This window comes from Eumetopias jubatus, unplaced genomic scaffold, assembly GCF_037043125.1.
Source record: "Eumetopias jubatus isolate StellerSeaLion01/CBP00866 unplaced genomic scaffold, mEumJub1_p1.0 scaffold_15, whole genome shotgun sequence".
In the NCBI taxonomy this organism is placed as follows: Eukaryota; Metazoa; Chordata; class Mammalia; order Carnivora; family Otariidae; genus Eumetopias; species Eumetopias jubatus.
This window is the reverse complement of record NW_028274821.1, coordinates 92,361,231-92,387,816: the sequence shown is the minus strand read 5'-3', so window position 1 is coordinate 92,387,816 and position 26,586 is coordinate 92,361,231. Positions and strand designations below refer to the sequence as shown.

At 65.0% G+C, this 26,586-nt stretch overlaps 1 protein-coding gene across 2 annotated transcripts in view; it reads right to left on the bottom strand.

The window, feature by feature from the left end:
• Nucleotides 1-26,320, bottom strand: part of RXRA (retinoid X receptor alpha) — a 98,451-nt gene extending 72,131 nt beyond the window's left edge. Inside the window, exon 1 of one of the 2 annotated variants that reach the window (XM_088018987.1) lies at nt 26,218-26,320. In XM_088018987.1, coding sequence (XP_087875113.1) covers nt 26,218-26,245 — 28 coding nt within the window. In that variant the 5' untranslated portion in view covers nt 26,246-26,320. Of the gene's footprint in view, nt 1-7,316; nt 7,471-26,217 lie in introns of those variants that run through there. The other variant, XM_028093416.2, reaches the window with a different exon arrangement.
• Between the last annotated feature and the right edge of the window lie 266 nt (nt 26,321-26,586).

Below are 26,586 nucleotides of genomic sequence, written 5' to 3'. Positions count from 1 at the left end.
TGAAATATTCACAGGCCGGGGAGGGCATCACGTTTCCCGAGGTGTAGGATCCCTGCCCTCTCCAGGGGCTCCCCAAGCCAGGAGGACACCGAGTTTGGGCTGACAAAGTCAGGGCAGGCTGGAGGAGCAGAGCCCACAGGGCGGGGGCCGGACACCTGCCTGCCCCACGGCCAGCATCCTGCATGTCCTGGGGGCCACGGGCTCCTCCCTTCCCCGTGTCCCCACCCCGGGTGCATCGCCAAACCCTGCTGCTGGTCGGGGGCCTCCGGTGGGTGAGTCCCAGCAGAAGGACGCTGTGGCCCAAGGTCACTAGCCATGACCCCCTGGTCCAACGCAGGTCCAACCCTCCAGAAGGACCAGCCCTGTCCCCAGCACTCCGTTTCCTATGCAAAATGCCTGGGCGCCCGGCCCCTAATGCCAGGACTGCCTCACACAGGCAGTGACACGTCAAGGCCACAAAGTCTTCTCTCGGAGGCTGAGTGGGCTGCCCCTGTGTCCCAGGAGGGGACACTGAGGCAGGAGAGGAGAAGCTCTGCCCACGCTCGCCGAGGAGCAGGAGCATGGCCAGGTGAGAAAGGCATGTGACACCTGGCCTCTGACACGGGCACCCTCGTCCTGTCACGGAGCCCCCGTGCACGGCCAGCAGTGCTCACACCAGCGGAGGTCCAGACGAGGACGCAGAGCCGGGGAGGGGAGGTGCTGCAACTTCCAGCGGGGGCCCAGGCCCCCCAGCTCCCTGGGAAGCGTCCCCGCGTGCAGCAGGCTGAGGATGCCCGGCCACCTCCCTCCCACCTCCGCCCAACAGAAAAGAAAACCATCCCGAAGGAGCAGCCGCCAAGGGTGGCCAGGAGACCCCCGCCCCAAGGAGGAGGAGAGGACAGGTGGAGCAAGGCCCCAGCCTCGGCCCCGGTCGGGCACCAAGAGCAGGACTCCGCACCCGGCAAGTGCCTCCCGTTTCCCGCGCAGGTATGCAGCACGCGGGGGCCAGAGGCCGTGGTCCTTCCGGTGCCGTCGCCGGGTGCCCACTGCAGGGCAGCAACCAACCACAGGCCTCTAAGAGTGAGCACCAGCCCCTCTGCAGGCAGCCCCCAGGGGGTCCCCAGCCACCCACATGCTGTCTGCACAGTTCTGCACCCTCCTTTACACATGAGGGAACGGAGGGCCACAGGGCCGCCCGGAGCCCCAGCCGGTAAGTGGGAGCCAGGGCATGGGCCCAGGGACCCTGAGGCCGAAGCTGGGCTCAGGGCTCGGCTCCGCAGCGCCAGTCGCCAGGGACTCCCTGAGGCCCGTCCCCTCCCTCACCAGCCTCGCCCCCTCCCCGCGGAGCGCTGGGCGGCTTCCATGCATCCTGCTGTGAGCCTGACACTGACCAGCTGCCCAGTCGCCCCGGACAGGTTGTTCAATCAAAGCGTGTGGTGGGCAGGACACCTCCGGTATCTTTGGGCCGAGAAGCCCGCCCTGCCATCTGCTGGGCCTGCTCTTCCCGACCCCGGGCCTGCACCTGCTCCAGACAGAGGGCTGAGTTAGGGTCCAGGGCATGGCAAAGGGGTGCGGCAGGGCCAGGGACCTCCAAGGCAGTTCCGGCCAGGAGGAGATGGAAGCGTTGAAGGCAGGACGTGATGGCAGGTGCTGTCCACGCAGCTCCGTCCTGGGCAGCCTGCCCACCTGCCTGCCCCCCTGCACAGCCCCCCTTGGAGCGGCCTCCCCCAGCGGGCAACACCCAGGGGCTCGGCCCCGGGGATCCGTGGGCATGCAGCTGTAACTCCCAGACCAATCCCTCCGGTCCCACCGCCAGGGGCAGGGACTGTGCCCCCAGGGGCACAGCTCACTCAGTCCCACAGAACCTTAGAGACATCAAACCTCACCAGAACACTGGCACCCGAGGGGCAGGTCCCAGCCCACCAGCTGAGGTCCACCCACACACAGCCCGCCCAAGCAGCCTGCTTTCCTTCACTCATGCCCAGAGCCCCCCAGAGGCCCTGTCCCCACCCTAGTGCTCCATCTAGGGATGCCCTCCCTCCCCACACACCAAACCTGGCCGCACCCTGCACCCTGACCAAGGTGCCCCCGCCCAGAGCTGGCCTAGGCAGGACCACCAACAGTGCACAGGTGACCCAGCACAAAGCCCAGGGCAGCTGGGGGAGAAAAAGGCTCCCACATCACCAGCGTAGGGGGTGGTGGCTCCAGGCCCAGCTAGGGCAGGGAACTGGGGTCTGCAACTCTGGCCAGACCCTCCCCCGCCCCCGGAAAAGTCTCCACAAGGGCGTTCGTGAGGTGGGGGCAGTGCTCAGAGACACCCCACCCCACCCCCGCCGCCCACCATGAGCCCAGAGGCAGTGCAGGTCCCTGCCGGGGCGGCGGAGCATGGCTAGGCACCACCCACCCTCCGTGCATGGGCCCCCCTTCACTGGGTGACGTGCCTGCCCCATCCCCGGAGCCTCTCAGTGGTGAGACACCATCGCTCGTGCTCGGCAAAGCTGGTGTCAGGGGAGAGTTCCACTCTCACTGGGGACCGTGAACCCCCCAGGGCCCAGCTGCCCCCCTCCATGTCCAGGACCCAGGAGGTGTCCTAGTGAGCTTCCACGGCCTGGCAGCGGAGAGACGCGCACGACTGAGCCCCAGGACCCAGGACCGGGTGCAGGTCTCACACACGGGAGTGTGCTGTGTCACCTCCCCAGGAAAGGAGGTGACCATCTGAGGAAGAGTCCCCAACGGCCTGTGAACTCTGCTGAGCCCGGATCCACAATGTGCGGCTCCCGGGGCCGTGACCCACAGCAACCTGCTGCAGGATGTCCCTCCGACTGTCCTGAGCTCCGAGAGCAGCCCTGCCAGCCTCACCCTCCCTGAGCTACGGCCGCATCCCCATTCCCCAAGGGCCACTGTGCTCACCACACCAGCAAAAGTCACTGCGACCCCCCGCCGCCACCTGTCCTCACCATCGAGCCCCAGTCAGCTGACGAAATGCTGCCCCGGGTCAGGGCCTTTGCACACGCCGCCCCTCAGCCCGGAACGCTCTTCCTCCACAGCTCTGCCTGCTACCTCTTCCCATCCTGCAAGCTCACCTCAAACGTCACCCCCACGTAGCCGGGACTTGACCGTGGTCAGCACAGGCCCCAGGCCATCCCAGCCTAGCCCTCGAGCTCCTCTGGAGATGGGAGTGCAGGAGGGTCAGAGGGGAGCCTCCTCCGGGCATTCCTCCTCAGCAGACGCCCTGACGCTCCCGCAGCAGCAGCCCCCGGCACGGCGGCTCCCCGTCCATCCGCGCAGGGGGCGCGGTGTCTGCCCCGGGCTCTCGGCTTCCTGGGCCAACAGAGGCACCAGGCTCAGGGCCGTGGAGACAAAAGCAGGCTGACCACCAGGAGCCCGCAATTACTCTAGGTCAACACCATGGTGAGGTGGGCCGCCCTCCACCCCAAGATTTACATTTTTATTAAATCACAATGGAAAATTAGAAACATTATTACTTCCCTCAACCTGTAACCCTTTATCTGCCAGGCTCTGCACTCAGCCGCCTGTGCCATCAGTCCCAGGGTGATTTCTAGGCTCCCACCTCACCCCTGCCTACCCCCCCTCCACAGTGACCACCCAGGGCCCTCCCCCAAGGCCCGGGGTCCTCCCCCAAGGCCCAGGTCTAGCCTAATACCTCTCAAACCTTCCCTAGTGGCCTCAAGTCAGACAGAACATCTGCCCTCAGACCTCAGTTTTCCCCTTCTGTAGGATGAGAAGAGTCAGGAGGTGGCAGAGTCTTGGCCAGGCCCCCCACTGTCACCCCTCTACCCAGACACTGCCCCAAGCACCCGGGGGCCCCCCAAGAGCTCTCACCATGCAGAGCCCAGCAATGCTGCAAAGGACCGTCCCCCAGGGGCAGAGCCTTCCCTTCACCCCTCCCTAAGAGTACCCTACTGTCTCGGCAAGGTTATCAACGGGAGGGGGCAGAGGACAGGCAGCTGCGGACCCAGAAATGGGGGCTCGCCACGTTCTTCCTGCACCCACTGTACTGAAAACGTGGGGATGCCAGCCGTCCCTGGGACCCCCACAGTCCCAGAGCTCACCCCGCAGTCAGGGGAACAGACGGGAGCCCCATCGGCAAACCCTCAGAGGGAAACAAGCAGGCTGAGGTGGCTGAGGCTGACCGTGGGGGAGAGGCCACAGCAGTTAGGGGGTCCATGGGGGTGATGCCCAAGTGAGATCAGAAGGAAGAAAACGGGGGCCATGAGGAAGGGCATTCAGGAGGCACGGCACGTGCAAAGGCTGTGAGCAGGGAGACGGCTGGGAACATTCTAGCAACAGGAAGCAGATCAGCACAGCTGGTCCGCCTCCCCAGCAGGGACCCGTGCCAGGGCCAGAGTTGGGACTTCACCCCAAGGACCCCAAGGACCATGCCAGCATGGGAGAGATCTAAAAAGGACGGCGCGATCAGGGTCAAGCGTTTCGGAACAAGCGAGCACTTCGAGCAGGCCCCGTGTGGTCCCTGACAGCAGATCACACTGGGCTGTCGCCCACGCCCCCACGTGCCCCACCCCCAAAGCTGCTGCCAGCCCCCAACATGGTCCCTACAGGGAAGGTGAGGAAAAGACACCATCAGACGCAGAAGACACTGGGCCTCAGGCGTGGGAAAAAGCCTCCAAGGGGGGAGGGCATCTAGGAGGGCTTCCTGTAGGAGGGGGCATCTGGGCACGACACGCAAAGCAGGTGCAGTAGCACTGGCACTGTCCTGCCGCGTGGCACCCACTCGCGCTTATCTGTGCCAGGCGCTGACCCAGATTTAGTCATGAATGAAGCGGGTGAGTCGAGACTCTAATTACTTTTCACTTTCCCTGGTCATGCATTATGCATTGACGGTGAGTGGGGGGCAAGAGGAAAACCGCGCAGCACAATTAATTTCAGCATCAATTGTTCTCTCCCTCCTTGCGCTCCCCCCCCACCCCCACCCCTGGGGAAGAATCTTTTTTAGCTCGTGTTTCACAAACACCTTTAGGGATCAAGGAGGTAGCGGGCGCGCTGCAGGAGTGGGGGCACCCAGGCTGCCATCAGATGCTGAACTAAGACCCGGCAGGAGGGGCCGGGCCAGGAACGCGAAGTCCGAGTAACAACAACGTGTACCCCGCAGTGGTGGGGGGTGCGGGATGGCGGTCCCTGCTGGCCCGAGGCCACCCGGACCCTGACGGAAGCTTCTCAACCCCAGGCTCCTGACCGCAGCTGGCTGCCTGCACGCTGGCCCTGGGGCGGCCACGGAGGGCCACACGCCCACCACGTGTGCCCACCGCTGGCGGCCGAGGGGACGTGAAACCCCACCTCCGCGTTCGGCCCAAACTTTCATCCTCCTCCCGAGCACCTCCTCCCCCAGGAGCAGCGGCAGCCTCAGGCAGTGCAGACATCGCCCCGAGACACCCCAGTGGGGGCTGGTTTCACCACCTGACCATGCGGAAACCGAGGCCCTTGCCCCAAACCACCCCCTACCAGATGCTCGCTGCGGCCTCTGGGGCGCACCCCCTTCCATCTCCTCCACAGACACTGCACTGGGGCAGCCAGAGCCTCGGGGGGCTGGAGGTGCCCTGCCCAAGGAGCAGAGGCCCTGTGAGTGCCAGCCCCAGCTCCCCGCCAGGCAGCCCCCCACCCCAGAGGAGGGCTTCAGTGTTCCCTTCCAGGACCACATCCACCTGTCAGGCCCGCAGTGACACCGAGGGGGACCCTGAGCCCCATCCTGCCGCCACCACCAGGGCGCTGGGACACCAGGCACTACCACCTAGGGGTGGTGGGGACCCAAGCCAGGACAGCCCTGGAGGAGGCTGTATACGTGGAGAGTGATCAGAGCAGGGAGCTGGCAGGCGAAGAGGCAGTGCGGGTGGGAACCAGAGGCAGAAGCCGGCCTGGCTCCTGAGGACCGAGGGGTGTCCTGTGTGGCGGCAGGAGGGGCAGTGCGGGCAGAAGGAAAGCCAAGCCAGGAGGCAGTGAGGACTTCATTCTGCAGCACTGGGGAACCACAGAAGGTGGTGCACTGGGGGAGTGCAGACTGGGGTAGCGGGTGGGGAGACACCTCCAGGCTGAGCCCAGAGCCCCGGATCCAGCCCCACCCGCAATGTCCTGCTGGGAACCCAGAGGCAGGAAGCAAGGGCTCTACTTCCCACCTTGGAGAGAAATCTGGGCCCTGTGGCGGATGCCCAGGGTTGGGGTTTTTGTGGAGAAACCTCCGGTTTCCCCCACCCTGCGGCTGCTGAGTCAGGAGCACAGGGGTGGGACCCGAATCACAGACCCTTCCAGCAGCATGGGCAGGGAGCCAAGTCTGCTGGCCCCAAGCCCTGCCAAGCGCCTACTGCATACCAGCCAGATCCCAGCTGAGTGAGCCAGCTCCTGGCCCCTCGCCACGGCAGCAGCCCCTCCCAGGGCCAGAAGCCACACCATCCTCACTCCTGAGCGCTGGAAGGGACCCACTTGGAGCTGGGGAAACTAGGGCCCAGGGCACACTAAGGTGGACCTGTGCCTGTTTGGCCCAATCCCCGCCTGGGGTACGGAGCAGATGGGGGGTGTCAGGGACCCTCTGAGGACGGGGACACCCAGCTCAGGGCTGGGGACCAGCTTCAAGGGGACGGAGCCCCAGTGGACTCTGACTACAGGGACAAAAGGGCAGAGGCCAGGCAGGCACACCAGGCAGAGGGCACCTGCACAAAGGCTCAGAGGTGGGAATGCACAGGGCACGGCCCCGCCGGGAACCCCTGGAGGCTCTGCTCTGCCCGCGGGGACCCCCACGGGAGACTGGTAGGCCTGGGGTGAGAGCTGCCTGGGCATGCCCAGCCCACCCCACCCTGGTGGGGCCGAGAGGCCCGGCAAAGGGCCGGAGGGCACTGCAGGCAGAAGGGCAGAGGGCAAGAGGGCGGGGGGACGTCACATCTGCTGACCAAGCCCCCGCCCCCACCGCCTTCGGGGAGAAATGCTCTTTCCCACAGTTACGAAAGATCCTCTTTGCTTGAAGAAGAAGGGGAACCCAGAATCGTTCTAGTCCAGGGCTCAGTGTTCACTCACTTAAGTGGGGGGCTGGTCCCCTGAGAGCCAGGGGTCCCTCCCTGACAGAGCCCACCCACCCGGACACCCATCCATACCCAGGACCCAGGGAGAGGCCCGTGGGGACTGGACAGGAAAACGCAACCCCCCAGTCCATGCCAAGGCCACACCTGGCAACAGGTCTCAGTTCCTGACCCTGGAGATTCCTGGTTCCCAGGATGGTTCTGGAGCCAGCTGCCCTGAAACCACCCCTCCCAGGGGAGCAGAACTTTCACATCCTCCGCACACCGCCCAGCCCAACACTGAATGCTCCTCACCTCCAGGCGTGACTGGGCACTGATGGGCAATCCTCATGTCCCAGCACCAGAGCAAGAAACTCCTCTCTCCACCGGGCAGATGAGGACACTGAGGTTCAGAGGGGCCCCCAGCCACCACTCCTCCCTGCTCCCAGGCAAGAACTGAAAGTCTGGCCCTACTTAGGTTCACCTCCACGCCTACCCCCAAGCAAGTGTCATCACCCCACTTCCCAGACAACGAAGTCCAGGCTCCAAGAGGGAGGTACTGGCCCAGGCCACCCAGCTATGAAGGCCTGAGTACAAGTCCAGCCGCCCCAGCACCCCAGAGCCACCCAGCCCACATATGGCTTCCTAGACTACGAAGAGGAGCCCCTCTGCCCTGTGATAACAAGGCAGCTCCACCAGCCAGATGCCCCCCCTCCACATACGCCGCCTCCCAAGGGCGGGGCGGGGAGAGATCCTGTAAGCCCTGGGCCTCTCCAAGGAGGAGGTGGCCCCCCAACCACCTCAGCTGCGGGATTCGGTTTCCTGGCCTGTAATCAAGGGATTACCAACAGTCCCAGTGCCCACACGTGCATACATGAACCACCCACATCACTCACACTGCGGGATTTGGGCAAAGGACTACAGTGGCCTACTGGACTCCCTGAGCCAGCCAGGGCAGGAAGGGTCAGGGGGGAGGCCGGGCGGGTTCATCCCCCAGTGCTGTCCACTACCTCCTAGGGCCTGAAGCCCCATTCTCACCAGGCAGGCCTGAGCGCGGCTGGGGCTGCCCATGTCAGCCCAGGAGACCACACCTGGTGTCCTGCAGGAAACGGGGGCCCGCAGCCTGTACCTGGAGCCCACCCAGCACCTCCAGGATGACAGAGGGTCCCAGGTACCAGTGGGGCTCGGCAGGATGGGTTCAGGATCAATGGGTGCTTGGCCTCTGCCATTACCGCCAATGACGGACAAACGGACACAAAGCGGGCCCCGCCAGTGCGGAGGAGGGCGGCCCAGGCCCAGACCAGACGCCCTCACCAAGTCTGCGTCCTTCCTCGGTCCTTGGGAGCCCTCCTGACCCGCTGAGCCCGGAGCCCTCATCCAGACCCACCTGTCCACGCTCCGGCCATCAGCCATCCAGCATGCAGCAGGCACCGTAAGTCCTGGCAGGGTGGGCCTGTCTGTATCCCATGTCCCCATCCAGGTAAGCAGCTCCCCGACGCCCAAGCCACCTGAGCCTTCCATCCTGATGCTGCAGCCCCCCACCCTGTGCACGGCCCACGGAGGGTCCTGGATAAACCCTGCCCCCACCCCATTCTGCCCAGCCCCTCCCCACTGAAGGCCTGGAATGGGCAGCACAGGGCAAAGTCCCATGCTGCCACCTGTGGGAACTTGGCAGCAGTATTCCGACTTTCTGTGCCTCAGTTTCCCCATCTATGAAAGACAGGGAGAGGGCGTGGCATTGGCCACCCCACACCCCAAGCTGTGTGACCTTGAAGATCTGCCTGGCCTCCCTGAGCCCAAGCCTCGTCTGTACACGGAGTGCCGTGGGTTTGGCACAGGCCGCACCGGGCACCTGGCGAACTGCAGCAAGCTCGTCCCGCACCCCAACCGCACTCAAGCCCGGGAGCACCAGGAGTCTGGTGCTTTCTCCAGCCTGCTATCACAGTTCGGGACTCCAATCCACCAAATGCTGGCATGCTGCCTAGCTATGTTCACACAGGCAGACAAAGTCCCCAAGACCCCTCACCCTGGGCTGGGCCATGAGCCCTTAGGGAGTCGCCCTCTAACCTGGGGTCTCCACGTGCCCCACAGCCAGCAGCACCCATCACGGGAAGACCCCAGCTGGCCAGCCGCTCCAACAACCCCTGCCCTGGAGGTGGGCTTTGCTGACCCCACAGCACAGCCCATCTCTCAGGGGGTTGGCCCAGGGCCCTTGGTGCACATGGTCTGAACAAGACCAAGTCCAGCCCTGCCCTCGACACACCCTGTCCAGCAGGTCCAAGGCAGGAACACTGCACATTTATCTACCCGCATGGCCACAGCCCACCCCACCTGGCACATACACCTATACCAGTCACCCTTTCTTCTCTGTCATGCCACTCCAAGCCTCAGCCTCCAGCTGAGAACCAGGGAGGGGTGTGAGGAAACTGAGTCATGCACCAAGACACACCCACTACCAACACCCCCTGCCCCACCGTGGCTCGTCCCAGAGGATGAAAAGGGGCCACTGCAGAACTATATGGTGAGGGAGTGAGCTCCCTATCACCAAGTGAGTGCAAGCCAAGCTGCCGAATCCCCTCTAGAATCACATACACTCATCTTCTCTGAGGCCCCAGGCCTGGGCCAGGAAGCCGGGTGGAGACTGGAGGGCGGGGGCCTATCTGACCCAGAGTTGCTAAAAAGAGCCAACGGGGAAGTAAAAATAGGAAATAAAAATAAAATTGCTCCAGCCAGCCCTGGTTGTTTGTGTAGGAAACAAGGCATCTACCGCCCCACAAGGCGGGCTCAGCACCGGGCCCCTCCCAGATGAGGAATGTCTCCCCCAGCCTCCAGCTGCCAAGACCTCAACTACACACCCAAGCCTCAAAGAGGAATCCTGAGGATCTGGTTCAAATCCGAGCTCTGCCACCAACCAGCCAGGTGACCCTGGGCAAAGAGCTGAGCGCCCCCCCCTCATCAATGGAGTACAAACCCAGCTCCTGGGTACAGAGGGAGGGAGGGAGGGGTGCCACCCCATGGTTCACGCAAGGCTCCTGGTACCCCCACACGCCTCTCTGCCAGGTTCCCCCAGACATGTTCCCCTCTGCCAGTGCCCCATCCGCATGCTCGCTCTGCCACCCAAGGTGGGCAATCAGAAAATAAAAGCACCAGACTAGAGTGAGAGACAGGATCTGGCTCCCGGCTTGCCCCAGCTCACTGTGCAGCAATCAGACCTGAACTTCCTTATGGAACAATCAAAGGAAGCCTTCCTTCCTATCCTTTCCTGTTGGGCCTATCCAGGATTGGCACTAGGCTCATTCATACTAAAGTGTGCATGACTGACCCTGGCTTCAGGTCTGGCTCGTTCTCCAGGATGTAGAACTGCGCATAAGAGAGTGAGCTGATCCTGGAGCTGAGACACCCAGCCAGAGGGCAAGGAAGGCCCACATGGGCCCAAGCATGTGTGCCATCCCCTCCTACCCTCTGCAGCATGAGAACCCTCCGCTACTGGCCAGCGTTCAGTAAGACACCTGCTGGGTCAGCATTCAGCCTGGGCCTGGAGCATTGGGCGTGTCGTGGGCGGGCCCCAGCAACCCCCTGTGCTAGTTCAGAGTGCCCCTGTCACCCCAGGAGCCCTCACAGGCCACCCCTCAATCTGACACAGCCCCCTCCCGGGGGAATGGCCAGGCAAGTCTGGGGGTGACATAACCGGTCTGACCCAGCACCAGTTGGCCCCAAACCACCCTCCCCATGACAGCCCGCTGTCTCCCTAGAACACACATCGGCTCCCAGCCGCGTCTCCATCTTCTGGCCTCAGGAGAAAACCCCAGCTCCTCATGAACTCACCTACCCACTAGCCCCTGCTGCTTTCTGAGCACCGCCTGGCTCAGGCCTGCCAAAGCCCCCCTCGCGCACACCCGTCTGCACGGCCCCCCCAGTCTGCACGGCCCCCCCGCGCGCACACCCGTCTGCACGGCCCCCCCGCGCGCACACCCGTCTGCACGGCCCCCCCAGTCTGCACGGCCCCCCCGCGCGCACACCCATCTGCACGGCCCCCCCCGCGCGCACACCCGTCTGCACGGCCCCCCCGCGCACACACACCCGACTGCACGGCCCCCCCAGTCTGCACGGCCCCCCTGCGCACACACCCGTCTGCACGGCCCCCCCAGTCTGCACGGCCCCCCTGCGTGCACACCCGACTGCACAGCCCCCCCCAGTCTGCACGGCCCCCCCGCGCACACACCCATCTGCACGGCCCCCCCAGTCTGCACAGCCCCCCCGCGCACACACCCGTCTGCACGGCCCCCCCAGTCTGCACGGCCCCCCTGCGCACACACCCGTCTGCACGGCCCCCCCGCGTGCACACCCGACTGCACGGCCCCCCCCAGTCTGCACGGCCCCCCTGCGCACACACCCGTCTGCACGGCCCCCCCAGTCTGCACGGCCACCCCGCATGCACACCCGACTGCACGGCCCCCCCAGTCTGCACGGCCCCCCGCGCGCACACCCGACTGCACGGCCCCCCCAGTCTGCACGGCCCCCCCGCGCACACACCCGTCTGCATGGCCCCCCCAGTCTGCACGGCCCCCCCGCGTGCACACCCGTCTGCACGGCCCCCCCGCGCGCACACACCCGTCTGCACGGCCCCCCCGCGCGCACACACCCGACTGCACGGCCCCCCCAGTCTGCACGGCCCCCCCGCGCACACACCCGACTGCACGGCCCCCCCAGTCTGCACAGCCCCCCCGCGCACACACCCGTCTGCGCGGCCCCCCCAGTCTGCACGGCCCCCCCGTGCGCACACCCGTCTGCACGGCCCCCCCGCGCACACACCCATCTGCGCGGCCCCCCCAGTCTGCACGGCCCCCCCGCGCGCACACACCCGTCTGCACGCCACCCCACCCCCCCAGTCTGCACCATGCGCTCGGCCCTCACTGAGAAAGCCAGCCCATGAGGGGGCAGGACCATCTGCAACCTGGACACGACTATGCTGGCCAGCAAGAGTGGGGGACCGAGGGCACACAGAACACACACTTGTGCACACACACACCCAGGTCCACACACTCCCACAGGCTCACACACAGACCCACACACATACTCATACAGTGCGCTCTGGTCCCAGACAGGAGTGAGGCCGCCAGGTCCCTCTGCCCGTGTGCGTCTGGCTCCGAGTCCCTGAGGAGACTCCGGGGTGGGGGGGGGCAGGAGTCGGGGAGAGCACAGAGCAGTGGACCATAGGCCCAGCATCCTCCAGCACCCTCTAGCCAACAGACCCTCAGAACCTGCCAGAAAGCATGTGGTGGGGGTGCCCCCGGCTGGGAGCTGAGGACGAGAGTAGACCCTAGGCCCCTTGACCTCCAGGTCCTGGGGCCAGGCTTGACATCAGAGACCCCGCAGCCCACCTGCCACAGGCACAGAGGCCGCCACCCCGGACCACAGTGTGCAGTCCCAGGTTCCAGCCGGTGGGGGCCACCACACACCAAGCATGAGTCCAGGCAGCCAGGGGGATGACAGTGGTGACCACAGTCCCCTGGTTCTGTGAAACTGGGGGGCGGGAGAAGGGGACACCAAGAAGTGGAAGGTCGGCGGGGGGGGCCCGGGGCAGGCCATCTCCTCGCCAGGGGTCCCTGAGACACCCCCACGAGGCCTGATCACTACCCCAAGGCCACGATCTGCCTGCCCCCACCCTTCCCCACCGGGCTGGACAGAGCACGGGGCCTGGCCTCAGAGCCGGACTGGAGTGGTGGCCGAGGGGGTGAGGGGCACTGGCTGCCCCTCTGACAACAAGCTCCGTAGCTTCTCAGCCACATCCAGGCCCCTCCCCTCTCCCATCGCTGCCCAGTTGAGGAGACACAGTGCCCACAGGCAGATAAGGCTCAGGACTGGGCTGCAGGCCGGGAGGCTGGGCTTGCTGCCGCGGGCAGACGCACGCGGGGAGCATGCCTCTCCCAAGACCTGCAGCCAGCAAAGGCACCGGGAGACGTGACCTTGCCCAGTGACCCTGGGCCTGGCCAGAGGAACTAGGCATCCCTAGTCCCTGGGTAGGGGGGCCAATTAACCTGGAAGCAGAGCTGCCCACAGGTCCGCGGCTGGGAGGACTCGGATCATGCCCTGACGCCAAGCGGCCCTCTGAATGCCGCAGCATGCTCTCTTTCTGAATTGCATCCCACCGCAGCCAGAAAGAAGTCGGCAGGCATCGAGTGCCGATGGGGGGCGGGGGGGGGGGGGGCGTTCCGGGCCTAGGGCCATGCCTGCACACTTGCCCACCCTTCTAGGCCGAGGAGGGAGGCCCGGAGAGGCCCTACACATCCCAGGCCATTCCCCATGTCCCGTGATCCACAGGCACCCCAGAGCTATTATGAGCCCTGTTTGCAGGTGTGGACACTGAGCTGGGACCCAGACCAGCCCATTCGGCCAAGGCATGTGCTCGGCACCACCCGGCTGCCTGGGCACAGGTGGCAGGAGCCCAGCACAGGCCTCCCGTGTCTCAGGTGCCTGGGGTCGGCCCCCCCGGCATGCACCAGACAGGTGCCCAGTGAGGAGTGTACCAGGCGCAGGGGGTCGGGGGAGCCGGTCTCCAGCCTGACGATCCAGGACAGGCCACACCCCGGCTGTGTCCCCCAACCGCAGCAGGGGGCCGGGGGTGGAAGGAACCTCTTCCAACAGCTGCCAAACACATCTTCCCACAGACCATCCAAGAGCTGGGGGCCGAGGGCACAGGGGGGAGCAGCCACGGGAGCCAGGCCAGAGCCGAGGGACGTCCCAGCGCTCCCCCGCGCCCCACGGCAGGGACGGGGTCCCCCTCCTCCTCAGTGAGGCAGGGGCGCCATCCGCTGCAGCTCTGCGGCCACAGCCGCAGCAGGCCGACAGGCACCGATCCCCCCACCAGGGAGCCCCAGGCTGGCAGTTCCCCACCACAAAGAGCAGCGCCAAGAAACGAAAGGGGGGGGGTCCTGCCTCCAAAGCCTGGCCCCAACAGCACCCCATCTGCACAGCCTGGAAGGATCCCACTGACGGGGCGGGGGCCCTGACCTGCTTCCACCTCTGCTCTCTGTGGGGCCGGAGGGGTGACCTCCTCCCGCTGCCAGGCTTTCCCGCCTCCCCCACCACCCGCTACCGCACATCCCAGCCCTGACCTCTCCCCTGCACTCCAGCCCCGCACCACCGCCAGACCTCTCCGGGGGGGTGTCAGAATGCATCCCACACCAAAGTCCCGATCACCCCCAGACCTGCCCCTCTACAGCGCTCTGCATTGGGTAAAAGGCACATCATTCTTCCAGGCACTGAGGCCACAAGCCACGTCCACCTGGCTACCACCCCCCCACCCTGCCCTCCGGCCCCGCTTCTGACACAGCAGCAACAACAGCTCCAAGCTCCTGGAGGCAGAAGACACAGGGCCTCCTCCAGGCCCCCTAACTCTAGCTCTCCCCTCAGTGGCTCGGCTCTAGCCACACAGGCAGATTCGAGGAGCTCTGCTCTGGGGTGGCCCCTGACAAAACAAAGCTTACAACACAGGTCTGAACATACAGACACTGACTCCTCCCAGACAAACTCCTATGCATCCCTCAGGACCCAATTCAGAGGGCCCAACCCACCAAAACACCAGGGCAAGCTGATAACACTCCTATGCCCTGCCTGCCTTCAGTACGCCTTCTTACCACCACACGCACACTGTCTCCTTCCCCAGAGAGAGAGCAGGGATGACATCAGACCAGCCAACCTCAGCTCCACACTCACCACGTGTGACCTGCCCTGAAATGCCATCGGTGCCACTTTGTACGTAAGAAACCCGAGGCCCAGAAAGGTTTTAAAAATCTGGCCCAAGGTAACCCACTGTCAATGGACAGCACTGAGTCCATGTCTGTTCTCTGACCCCACAACCCTCTCGCCCCCTTGGGGGGTGGGCCTCACTCGACTCTGCCACCCCAGCAGAGCCAGGTGCCAGTCAGACAGTCGGATGGGTGAACAACACACAGGCAGGCAAGATGTTTGCTCTGGACCTCTTGGCCAGGCCTTGATCCCTGCCACCCCCTGCCGACCCAGTTTCAACAAGATGTGCTTAGCGGCAGAGGAAGGAACCAGGCCCTGACACGGGTGGTCCTTTGGGGCTGAGCGTCCTTCCCCATATGCATCTGGGCATCTGAGTCCAAGGGCAAGCCAGGATCTCTCCAGCAGCAGGGCACAGCTGCAGCTAAGACAAGCAGAGTGGGGGTGGGCAGGGGGCTCGCCCCGTGGGCAGGAATGCACGGCGCCGCAGGCTCCCTCGAGGGCACCGGGGGGCCCTCCAAGGCAGGATCCTGGCCCATCGTCCCGGACTCTCCCTGCTCCACTCCCAGGAATAAGCACCGGGCTGCACACCAAAGGACTCCCCTCCCTCGGAGGTCGGGAGGGTGATTCTGCACAGGGGTAATAATTTTTTAAAAGCCAACTTGGCAAGGGGTAGTCTCCCCCCCACGGCCCCTCTTTAAGTGCAGAGGGCCGGGGAGGCATCTGCAGGGCGCACTAATTCAATCAACAAACATTTCGCAAGGCCGGGGCAGCACTTGACACCGTGGCTTCAGCCGCAAACAAGACCTAGGAGCCACCGCACGGCGGAGGAGGGGTGGCCTGCGGCCTCAGGGACCCGAGGGGGACAGAGCCACGCCCTGGCAGCCACGCCTGCCAAGGGTCCTGGCTGGGAGCAGCCTCACGGCCGCACTTCCCACCTCCAACTCCTCCAACCTCCTTCCTTCCACTTCACCGACGCGGAAACCGAGATAAAGAGGGAGGAAGTAACGTGCTCCAAGGCACAGAGTTCCCATGGCAGAGCCGCAACGGGACAGTCAGGGGGCCCCAAGCGGGCCACCGCTCCCCCGCGCCCGTAGTCTGGAGGGGAAGGCTGCCTGGGGTCCCAGCCTCGGGGCCAGGTGGGCCCAGCCAGCCAGGAGGGCTGGAGCTCTGACCTTATACCCCCGGAGACAGAAAAAGGAAGAGGGAGGCCCCAGCTGCCCTCCATGTGGGCCCAGGAAGGCCAAAGCCAGCACTGCCTTGCCCCAGGGCTCACGGCCTAGCACCCAATGCCTACGGTCCCCACCTCCCAGCCCTCCTCCCGACCTTGGTCCTGGGCAGAAAGTCCAGCAGCAGAGGTGGGGTGGGGACGGTTCCACCACCTCCTGTGGACTCTGGCCTCATCAGTTTCCTCAGTGCAGGGAGGGGACAGCCCAGGGCTCACACAGGAGGCCCCTGGGCAAATGACACCTAGCTGCCACCAGGAAAGGGGCAGGGGCCACAGCAGGGGGCACCGCAGGGATGGATGGAGGATATGGGGACAGAGAGGCAGGGTAAAGAAAGGTCCCCTGGCTGCTCCCCCCAGAGAGGGACCCAGCAATGGCCACTCACCCCAGGAACCCAAGTTCTAAGCAAGTCTAACAGGTGGTGGGCCAGTATGGGTCATACTCCAGACCAGCACATGTCAGGGCCTGGGAAGTAGAAGGGACATCAGGCCAGCAGATCACCAGCACAGAGGGGCTGCCAACAGCCAGAATAGGGTCTGCCAGGTCAGAGCCAGGCCCACTGCTACCCTTAACTCCTCACAGGGTTAATTATTCCCAGACCAGCTGACTACACACATCACCACCACCACCACCCGCCAAGGCTCACATGCTTCCTCACCAGCACAGACCTATTAACTGAGCCAGCAAGGGGCAAGCCACAGTAGCCTGGCCATGCAGTTAGATTCTTCTACAATCCTCCAGGGAGGACCCCTACCGATTTCCACATGGGCATTCCCCTCCATATCCTTGGCTGGGGCCAGAAATCCCTGGGGAGGGTCCACCCATTCCCTCTACCTTGATTCCCTTTCCATAGCCCACCCAACAAACTCCTATTCATGCCTCAAAACCCAACTGCAACAACACCTCTCCTGTGAAGCCTCCCCAGGCAGTTTACAGGGGAGGAAACTGAAGGCCAGACAGGTGAGTCTGACAACCCAGAGCCGGCCCTCACTCCTCACTCAGGGCAGCCACTCAGCAGCAAGCTGTGAACACTGGAAGGCAAGGAAGAACAACAAGTGGTGTTTGATGAGGCAGGAGAGGCTCCAGGGCCACGTGGCACAGAGCAGAGGCCTGGCCTCCACACTAGGGGCAATGGAAAACCATGGAGAGCTCCAGGCAGGGGAGGTCAGAGCCCAAGGAGAGAGGAAGCTGGCTTGACCTTGGGTGGTCAAGGCCCCCACTGCTGCCTACAATGCCCGGCCCCCATTCATAAGGTTCACGATTTCCCCATTACAAGGGACTTGCCCCAAAATGTTTTACCCTAACACTCCCAGTTCAGACCCAGAGCTAGGCCCAGCCAGAGTTGACCCCATGCCCCGGCCCAGCCAGCTCAGAGCCCGTGGCTTCCTAGCACATAGGCACCTCACCCCCAGCCCAGGGTCTGTCCCCTTCAACCCAGAGAGGGCACAGAGTCATTTCCTGAGAAGCTGGTCCCCAGCTGTTACACCCCAATCAGACAGCCACCAGCTTACGGGAACCGGGCCAAGGTACCAGGAGGGAAGGGCAGAGACCTCTGGCAGCCAGAGAACCTCAGGGAAACCAAGCCCAGGAAAGCAGGTGCCTGCCCAGGCACGCAGCGAGCTGGTCAGAGAGCACACCTAGGCCGCCCACCTCCCCCTCCCCGGGCTGCACGTCCACATGGAAGCGGCTCTTCTGCCCCACACCCAAGCGGGGCAAGACAAGGGGGCCCCAGAGACGCCCCCCACCCAGAGCTCAACTGTCCAAGCCTCTCCCAAGAGCAGCAACAACAGCCTCTGCTGAGAGCAGCCCAAAGCCGCTCTGCACAAAGCCAAGCCCCAGGGGGGTGCATGGTATACACCAACTGTCTCCAGGAAGGACCCCCACCTTGGCTTGGACCCCACCTTGGCTTGGAACCCAGAGCTCGCCTTCTGGGCCTTCACCAGTCAGAGCACCTTGTGCATGTCCTTCAACCTCCCCGAGCCGGAAGCCTTCATCCCAAAACTGTGGCCAAAACAGCCCCGCTCGTGGGCCTGTGCACACAGCGAGCTCAACCTGGGGACAGCTCAGTACATGGCTACCACTGTGGCCAACACAGTCACCTTGAGGTCACTGACCAGTGCCACCCAATGCCCGCCCCGCCTCTGAGGGGTAAACAACGAGCCAAGTGGGTCCTCTGGACACAAGGCCTGGGTTCACTGCAGAGCGGGGACTGGGCCACCCCTCCAGCCCCTTGCCGGGGCACTGGGTGCATCCTCCACAGGGTGGGTACCCAGCTGCCACGGACAGCCAGTCGTGGGGTCTTCTCCGTCCCAGTCCTGAATCAGCCAAGCATGGCGGGGACCCCTATGCTGGGCGCTGCATGACCGCATGCCCTTGAAATGCGCCCCACCCCCAGGAAACCCCGGAACCAAGGGAAGGCAGGTGGGCGGCCAGCACATGAGGAGCGCACACGGGCCAGCACCTGCTCCACCAGGATGGCTCACAGCCCCCCCCCGACATGTGCCAAATCCGCACGGGTCCCCACAGGGCAGCACAATTACCCTGTGGGAGGCACGAGGACACAGCAAGGCGGAGGGCCAGCGGATCTGGCAGCGCGGCTTGAGCCCCGGCAGCCTGGCACCGAGTCCGAGCTGCGCCCACCGCCCCGAACCGTGCACTAGACACAAACCAGCTCTGGCTGCGGAAAACAAGCAGGCCCCCAGAAGGACGCAGCTAAGGACACGGCTTTAGAGCCAATGCCACAGACAGTGGAGAGGGGAGAGAGGGGGTCGCAGGCCCCCCGGGCGCCTCCTCCAGAGAGCTCTGGACCAGGCGGTCATCCGTCGGGAGCCCGTGAGCGCGGCGACTCCGGCCACCTGGGCTGTCACTGCCTGACCTCTGCCCGGGGCCGGTGGACACTTAAGCTAAATTGGTCAATTATGGGATACTTAGATCCCTCCCCGGGGCTTCCCAGCCTCCCTCGGTTCTGGGCCGCAGCACCAGGAAGCCTGTTGAATCAGTAACCTCATTACAGCCGGGAGGCCACACCCGGGGCCGGCTTTGAACTCCACAGGGTTTATCCACTGCGCCGGAGGATTTACACACGGCCTGGCTCAGGCCCAACTCACACTCTCCTTCCCTCCCCTCCTCTCCACGCTGGAGGCTCCCTCTCCTGAGACCCATCGCCACCGGCCCTGGGCCCCAAGCACAGCAGGGAAACTGAAACACAGAGGGAAACTACTGCTCAGATGGGTCCACGGAGGTGCAGGGAGTCCAGGCTCTGGGTCACCCCAGAAGCAGGGTCTCAGACCAAGAGTTCCCCTTTTTGTCCCCAGCCTCAGCTAGCAGAGCTTGGAGTCACCTATCTCAGGAACTTGGAGCGTAGGGCCAGTTGAGAACGTCTCGGCGGGGAGGACCCCAAGTTAATGCTTCACACCGAAGCCCTGGGGTTCCAGCCCCAAGGCCAGTCCCAACATGGCCCTCGGGTCCCTGCCGACCCCAGGACGCCCAGCCTCCCTGCCCTCTACGGACAGCCTGTCCCCCCAACTTGATCGGGTACCCTGGGTCTAGGACTCATCTTCCTAGACCTGGGCTTGAGCCCCTTCGATACTGTTTCGTCATCTTTCCCAGAGCCCCACTAGCACCCCAGGCCCTGGAATATCTCAGCTAACGTGGGGACAGGCGCACAAGCTGGACAGCATCTCTCCCCAGGGACAGGCCAAGGGCTCGGGGGCCAGGAAGGGAGAAGGGAACAGGAGGAGAGCCGGGGTGCGGCGGGAAACAATTCCTCTCCCAGCCCCATGATCAGGGACGGTAGAGACCAGTGGTCTGGCCCCGGGGCCTGGCCTGACCCCCCCCACCCCAAGCCCCCCAGAGGCCGCTGCACGGAGTGGCCCAGCCAGGGCAAGGTCAGCAGCCCACACAGAGCGACACCTACCAAGTCGGGTTCCAGGCCCACCTGGGACGCCCCCTCCCTCCAGCGCCTGCCTGCCTCCAGCCCACCCACTGCACAGAGCTGGAGGCCTAATCCCCACTACGACACCATCCCACCCACAGCCCCCCAGGGCCCTGGGCCCCCACACCCCTGACCTGCACTCCAGGCTCTCACCTGGACACATGGTACCCCGCCTCATATCCTGTCTCCTTTCACACGCACCACCGCTCCCAGCTACAGCCACGCGGGCCTGGGGGCCGGGTCTCTGGGCCCCTGGGCCTCTGTCTCTGCGGTCCCTGCCACTGGAGGACCCCTCCCCCACCACCTGTGGCAACCCTGCCTCTCCTTCAGAGCCTACGACAGAACCAGCTCCAACAGGAAGGTTCGCCAGCCCTCCCCTCCTCAGACCTACCTCCGTGGGATGGCAGGCCCAGGCCAACACCCAGCAGCTATACCCTAGGTGCCACGTGCACGGAGTCCAGCCAGCAGGCCTGGGTCCTCCTAAGGAAGAGCTCACCAAGGCTTTGTTAGGATAGGCTAGGAAGGCTAGGCGTGTGCACCTGCTCCTGCACTCATGTGAGTGTGTGCATATGTGCACGTGTGTACATGTGGGTTTGTGTGTGTGCACGTGCGCCCCTGTGTGTGTGTGTGTGTGTGTGTGTGTGTGTGTGTGTGTGTGTGTGTGTGTGTGTGTGTGTGTGTGTGTGTGGAATGATGATCACAGAGACAAGGCCCCGCCCTGCCCTGGGGACCTGGTGTGGCCATTCTAGCCCAGCCACCTGCCACCTAGTTACCGCAGGAATTTGCTGCCAGACAGCTCAGCCCTGCTGCGGGGGAGGAGGTGCGCACCAGGCCACAGGGGTCCCCAGGCTGTGCCTCTGACTACTGACCCAACCCATGGCTTCCCAGCCCATCGGCAGTCCCCCGCCCCCACCAAAGACAACCCTGGATGAGGAACAGGGCTCTCCACTCCCCAGAGGGCCTTCAGTGGGTAAAAGCGGACAGAAGGGACATAATGAAGCTTCAAGCTTCCACCGAGTCCTACAGAACAGAACACTCATTCACCCACGGGCCCAAGATCCATAACAGAGCTCCTAAGGAGCCAGGACAGGGCACAGATCCAGGCCCCGGTACGCAAGTGGACTCTGACAATGCTACCTGAGAGTCAAGAGGCCTGGGGGAAACAGCACTCCCATCCTGGGGGACAGTTCTGAGACCCAGAGGCTCAGCAAAGGCCGTGAGAGGCCTCACAGAAGGGCTCACTGAGCCTGCCTCCGTGAAGCCTCCATGAGGTCTTGTGAAAATCAAGTCCGAAGTCCGCAGCAGGTGCCCAAAGACTGGAGCCATCAGCATCCTCCAAAGGGACAGAGCAGAGCCTGGAACAAGTTGGGAAACGCTTAGACAAACGGGGTGGGCCAGGGCCACAAGGGTCCGTCTGGATTCCGAAGACGAGGAAATCAGGCCCCAGGAGGCCACCTTGCTCACCCAGGGGGCACAGAGACACGGAGACACAGGGATGCATAACCAGCACCTCCGGGGAGGGCCCCAGGCAGGGCCCGATGGCAGGGGCCAGAGCTCGGTGTGCCCAGCTCTGAGAGGGAGAGAGGGAGCAGGCAAGCACCCACTCTTCCCCTGCATCGGCCGCACCAAGTTCATTCAGCAGCTTTCTGCCCCATTTCGCGCTCACTCAGCTGCCGAGCACCACAACTGCTTTGTAACTCCAGAGCGCAATGCCCCTGTCTGTGAGGCGCGGGGGCACAACTGCGAGCCTCCAACACCTCGCACCAGGCTGCGGGGAAGGGGGCGCAAGCGAGTCCCCTGCCCCATCCGCCTGCCCTGGGCCTCAAGGAGAGGCCTTGCAGTGCGGGCCAGGCAGGGGTGGGGGCACCCAGCCAAGGGGCCACATCAGTGCTCACTCAACTCACAGAGGCTGGGGGCGCCCTCCCTTCCACGTCTGCGGCTCACACTTGAGAGCCTGGGCCACCCTCTCCGCTTCGGGGTCCGGGTCAGTCCCGCACTTCAGACCTGGGCCGCACCCTGACCCGGGCAAGAGGAACAGGGAGCTCTCGGCCACAGACCTCACCTTCGAAGAGGGGCCATCAGAACAAAACGGGCTGCCTTCCCCAGCACCCGGTCAGGAGCCAACACCCGCGTCCATTCTACAGAGGCACAGCTGAGGCTCTGAGACAGGCAGGCAGGCCACACACACAGGCAGCAAGGAGAGAACTGGGCGCCCGGCGTGGGACCACCAGCCCAGCAACAGAACACAGCCCTCCGCGCAGGTGCTGCTCCTCGTGCTCACCCCCCTACCCCCCCACCCCAGGGGTGGCTGGGTCGTTCCAGAGGGAGCAGGTGGCGGGGGAGGGGGGAGCAAGTGACAAAGGGGCGTGACTGGGAGGGGAGGGAGGGGAGGGAGGAGGCTGGAACGGAGTCTCCTAGAACATAAATGTTGCAGGCAGGGCAGTGCAGGGGAGGGCCGGACGGGAGTGACTAGCCCTCTCCCCCACACTTCCACAGCATCCCTCAAATCAATCCGCTTAATGAGCATCAGGACAAAGGTCTCGAAGGTGATCCCCAAATGGGCACCAGCGGCACCAGCCACTCAGGCTCTGAGTCCATACACCCAGAGTCCCGAGGGCCTGGACCCCTGCCCCACCCCTAGAGCCGCCAATGGCCAGTTCCCATGGGAATGGACACCCCAAAGCCCTGGCCACCAAGGCCCACTACAAAACACAAAAAAGCCAAACTTTGACAAACTTGAAGCCAGTGGTGAAGGGACGGAGGGGCAGGTCTTGGCTTACAAAGCCTCAGCCCGATGACAGAGCCCGGCCTAGGCCAGCTCTGCAGCCCCGGCTCCGTGTCCAGTGGAGAGCAGCTGAGCTGGCCCAGGAGCCTCTTCTCCCAGAGGATGGGCCTCACTCGCCACTCGAGCCCACAGCCCTGAAACACACCAGTGGTGGAAAGAGCCCACGCCACCCGAGAAAATGGAACTGTGCAGGTGGCTCCCATGGGCGCGAGGCATTTAAGGCTTTCTCCACGCCACGCTCTGTGAGCCAAAGTCTGTGCCACCTAGAATCACCTCGGAGCCACTCTCCTGACCTCAGGGCCCCAGGCATGCACACACAGCCCCGCCCGTGCAGGGGACCCACCCCTGATCACCCATCCTAGGCCTGCACAATGCCACAGCCACCCCCTCCTCCTTTCCCAGGAGAGGACACAGAGGGGGTGAAGTGGGGGCCAGAGAAAGAGGGCAGAGGGCCTCCTGGAGGAGGCGCAGTTCCCGCAGGCCCTGAAGGACAGACAAGCACCCCGGGAACTCTCCAGCAGCCGCCCCTGGGTTAGCAGGGCTGCCGGCCCAACTCTGCCTAACCCTAACTCCCAGCCGCCGGCCCTCCCGGCACGGCCCTACCTGGGCCAACACATTCCACCCATGTCTGGGCAGAGGGTCCGGCTGCACACTGGGCCCAGGCAGGGCAGCTCGAGCCAGGTAAGCCTACAGGCTGCAAGGCCTCGGCCACAGTCAGGCCGCAGTAAGGGCTGTTTTTCTCGCCCTGACACTTCTCCTGTCAACAAACAGAGCCCCCTCCGGAGTTTACCAAAACAAACGCCCCAACAGTCGGCAGTGCCCAGGCCTAGACAGAACTGCCTCAGCAGGCCGGACTCCAAGCCCAGACTCCAAGCCCGGCCTCCCCAGAGTCATGTGACCCTGTTATTTCGGGAGGCCCCGGAATGCGCTCTATTTTGGGTCCCTCGGGGCTCTGATGTTACCAGAAGCCCCTCACCAGGGATCCAAGCTCACTCAGGTCCCTGAGAGCCCCCCAGAGGATGGCCAGTGGGCCTATCACTCTGCTACTGGCCGCCCCTTCCCCCCAGGGAAGTGAGCCACTGCCAGCCCAGCGGGGTCTGGCCGGGCCTGAGACCTTTGGGCCTCCCTTGCAGGCCCGGCCTTCTAGCCCCACCACCCAGGGGGGTTCCAATGCAGGCCTCCCCCACGGGTGTGGAGAGCACCGGGGACCAGGGGCAGGAAGCAGGGGCTGCCTCGGGCCACTTACTCAGCCCCCAGATCAGTATCTTGGGCTCGTCCCTGCCCCTCACCAGGGAGTTCAGCGGGCAGCAGCCGGGAGACTCTCAGGTGGGTGAGGGCAAGTGCCCAGACCCACCAAGCCCTAAGGCAGTGGGTGCTGGGGGAGGAGACCCTCTCTCTGCCCGAGGCCCCACGAGTGCAATAGGCGGGCGGTACGGCCTTCCCAGCAGCGCCAGGGCTGGTCTGGGCTGCCAGCCGGGCCCTGGACAAGTGAGCGGGCCTTCCAACACTCACCCCCATGAGGGATTAGGCTGTGTTTACAAAAGAGCTTGGGCAAGTAGCTGCTTAATCGGACCTTCAACTCCACTGCACTTCAGAGCTCGTCACAAGCTCCGAAAAAAATAAAACGGCATCAGAGCCCAGGACTCTCCACTCAAGCCACCAGCCTGGAGGAGGAAAAGCCTCTGAGTCTCTGAGGGACCCATCCGGGATCCTGGGGCACTGGCTCGGAGGCAGGACCTCTCCCTTCCATGGGGCCTCCAGCACCGCCAACCCGCAGCCCAGGCCCTTCCTGTGCCAACTCCCAGGACCCTCCCAGGACCTCAGAGACAGAGACCTCCCCTGCCCCCAGTACCCAGCCAGGGCCCTGCCATGTTGGGGGTGGGGAGCAAAGAGAGCGGAGCAATCTTGATCCAGAAGGCATCCTCTGGGAGAGCCTAGCTCTGTGTGCCTGTGTGCACATGAGTGTGCAAAGCCTCAGTGGGGGAAAGGGGGAAACAACTTAGCTTTCTTTTCTCTTCCACACACACTGGCACCCACGGACTGGGGGCTCAAATCCAAAATCCACCTCTCTTCATCCTTTTGTGGCCTCGGCTTCTCCTAGCCAGTTTTCTCATCTGCAAAATGGGCGTGAGTGCCCACCCGTGGAGGCTTTGGGGAGGACCAGACTCCTGCAAGGAGGGCACTCAGCTTGGCACCTTTGGAGGTCTTCATCTTACAAAATCAGAGAGGGGGTCTTCCTAGATCACACAAACCTAAGGAACCTTGTTCCCAGTCTCCCTGCAGCACCCTGGTTTGTGAGTGGGCTGCGGCGTGTCTGGGGGTGCTCAGATCCTCACCCTGACCCCTGGCGGGGCGGGGCGGGGGGGGGGGTGGGGGCGGAAAGCAGCTCCATGCTGGCTCACCTCCACCTCCCAATCTCGGCAAACGTCCCTGCAGCTGTGCTGGGTTCTGACCGCCAACCTGGCCGCCAAACTGCACCCCAGGCTGCAGGGGGGTGGGCAGGCAGGAGGGGAGACTGACCTAGGGGTTTCATTCATAATCAGCTGTTTTAATTTCCATTCAGCACAGATCCTTCACCCAGCCTGACAGCCTGGCTGCCGGCCCCACCACCAAATTAATATCCTTCCCGGCGCTCCTTCATAAAGTCTCCCCACCCCGCCCCCCTCCCCTGCTTCTCACTGGCTCCCAAACCCTACGGAGGGCAGCGGCTGGGGGCGCCTGGCCAAGCCCCTTCCTCCTCCTACGTGGGTCGGGGCCTGGAGTCCGGAGGCAGTCTGGGGCAGGGAAGCTCCTGGGCGGGATGGCACTAGGAGGACGGGAAAACTGAGCCTCCGCGCCTCTGGGGTGTCCTTCCCCCAAGTGCAGGGCCAGCCCCCCCACATACACACCGAGAACGCCCCGCACAACACACCGGTGCGCCGGAGTGAGGGGCCCCGTTTCTGGGATGGGGCCTTCCCGGGTCTGATGTTCCCAGTGTTACGGCCCCTGGGTGACCCTGCCCACCCGCGCCCGGGCTGCTCTGGGGGAGGAGGGGTCCCGCGCGTTCCAGCGCCGGCGGCCTGCTGGCCTCGGCAGCCCGGGCGGCGGCGCACAGGCCGTCTTGGTGCCAGGGCGGCCGCAGGCTGGGAGCGCACAAGTTGCTCCGCCCGCCCCAGCCCGGCCCCTGCGCAGCCCGGCGGGAGCTCTGCTCCCGGGGCCGCAGGCGGACCGGCGTAGCCGAGGGGGGCTGGGGTGGGAAGCCGGGGCGGGACCCCCGTCCGCAGCCGACCGCTGCCCCCACCCCCGCCCCGCCGCCTCCGCCGCCGGCCCGCCGACCGCTCCCGCCCCGCGACCGAGGGGCGGCCCGGCGCCCGCGCCCCCCGCCCCGGCCGGCCCGGGAAAAGTTGCCCGGCCGCCCGCCCCGGGCCGGCGCCCCAACTCGGCGAGGGCCGCGCGGGGGGCACGGGGCCGAGCGGGCCGGGCCGGGCGCCCCGCGCGCCGGGAACGCGCCCCGCCGCCCCACCGGCCCGGCCCGCGAGCACTCACCGAGCGGCAGGAAATGTTTGGTGTCCATGTCGGCGGCGACCGCGGCCGGCGGCGGGACGGCGGGGCGAGCGCGGCGGCCCCCGGCGCGGCCGGCCGGGCCCGGGCGGCGGGAGCCGGCGGCGGCGGGGCGGCGGCGGCGCGCGGAGGCCGCGGCGCGGCGAGTTGTTGCAAAAGTCGCCCAACAATGTAAACTACTTGCGCTGCGCGCCGCCGCCGCGCGCCCGCGCCCGCGCCCCCGCCGCGCGCGCCCGCGCCCGCTGCGCTCCGACCGCGGCGGCGCCGGCGGGGGGGCGGCGGGGGGCCCGCGACGGGCGCGGACTCGGCGCAGCGCCGCCGCCGCCGCCCCGCTCGGCCCGGCCGCCCCGCCCG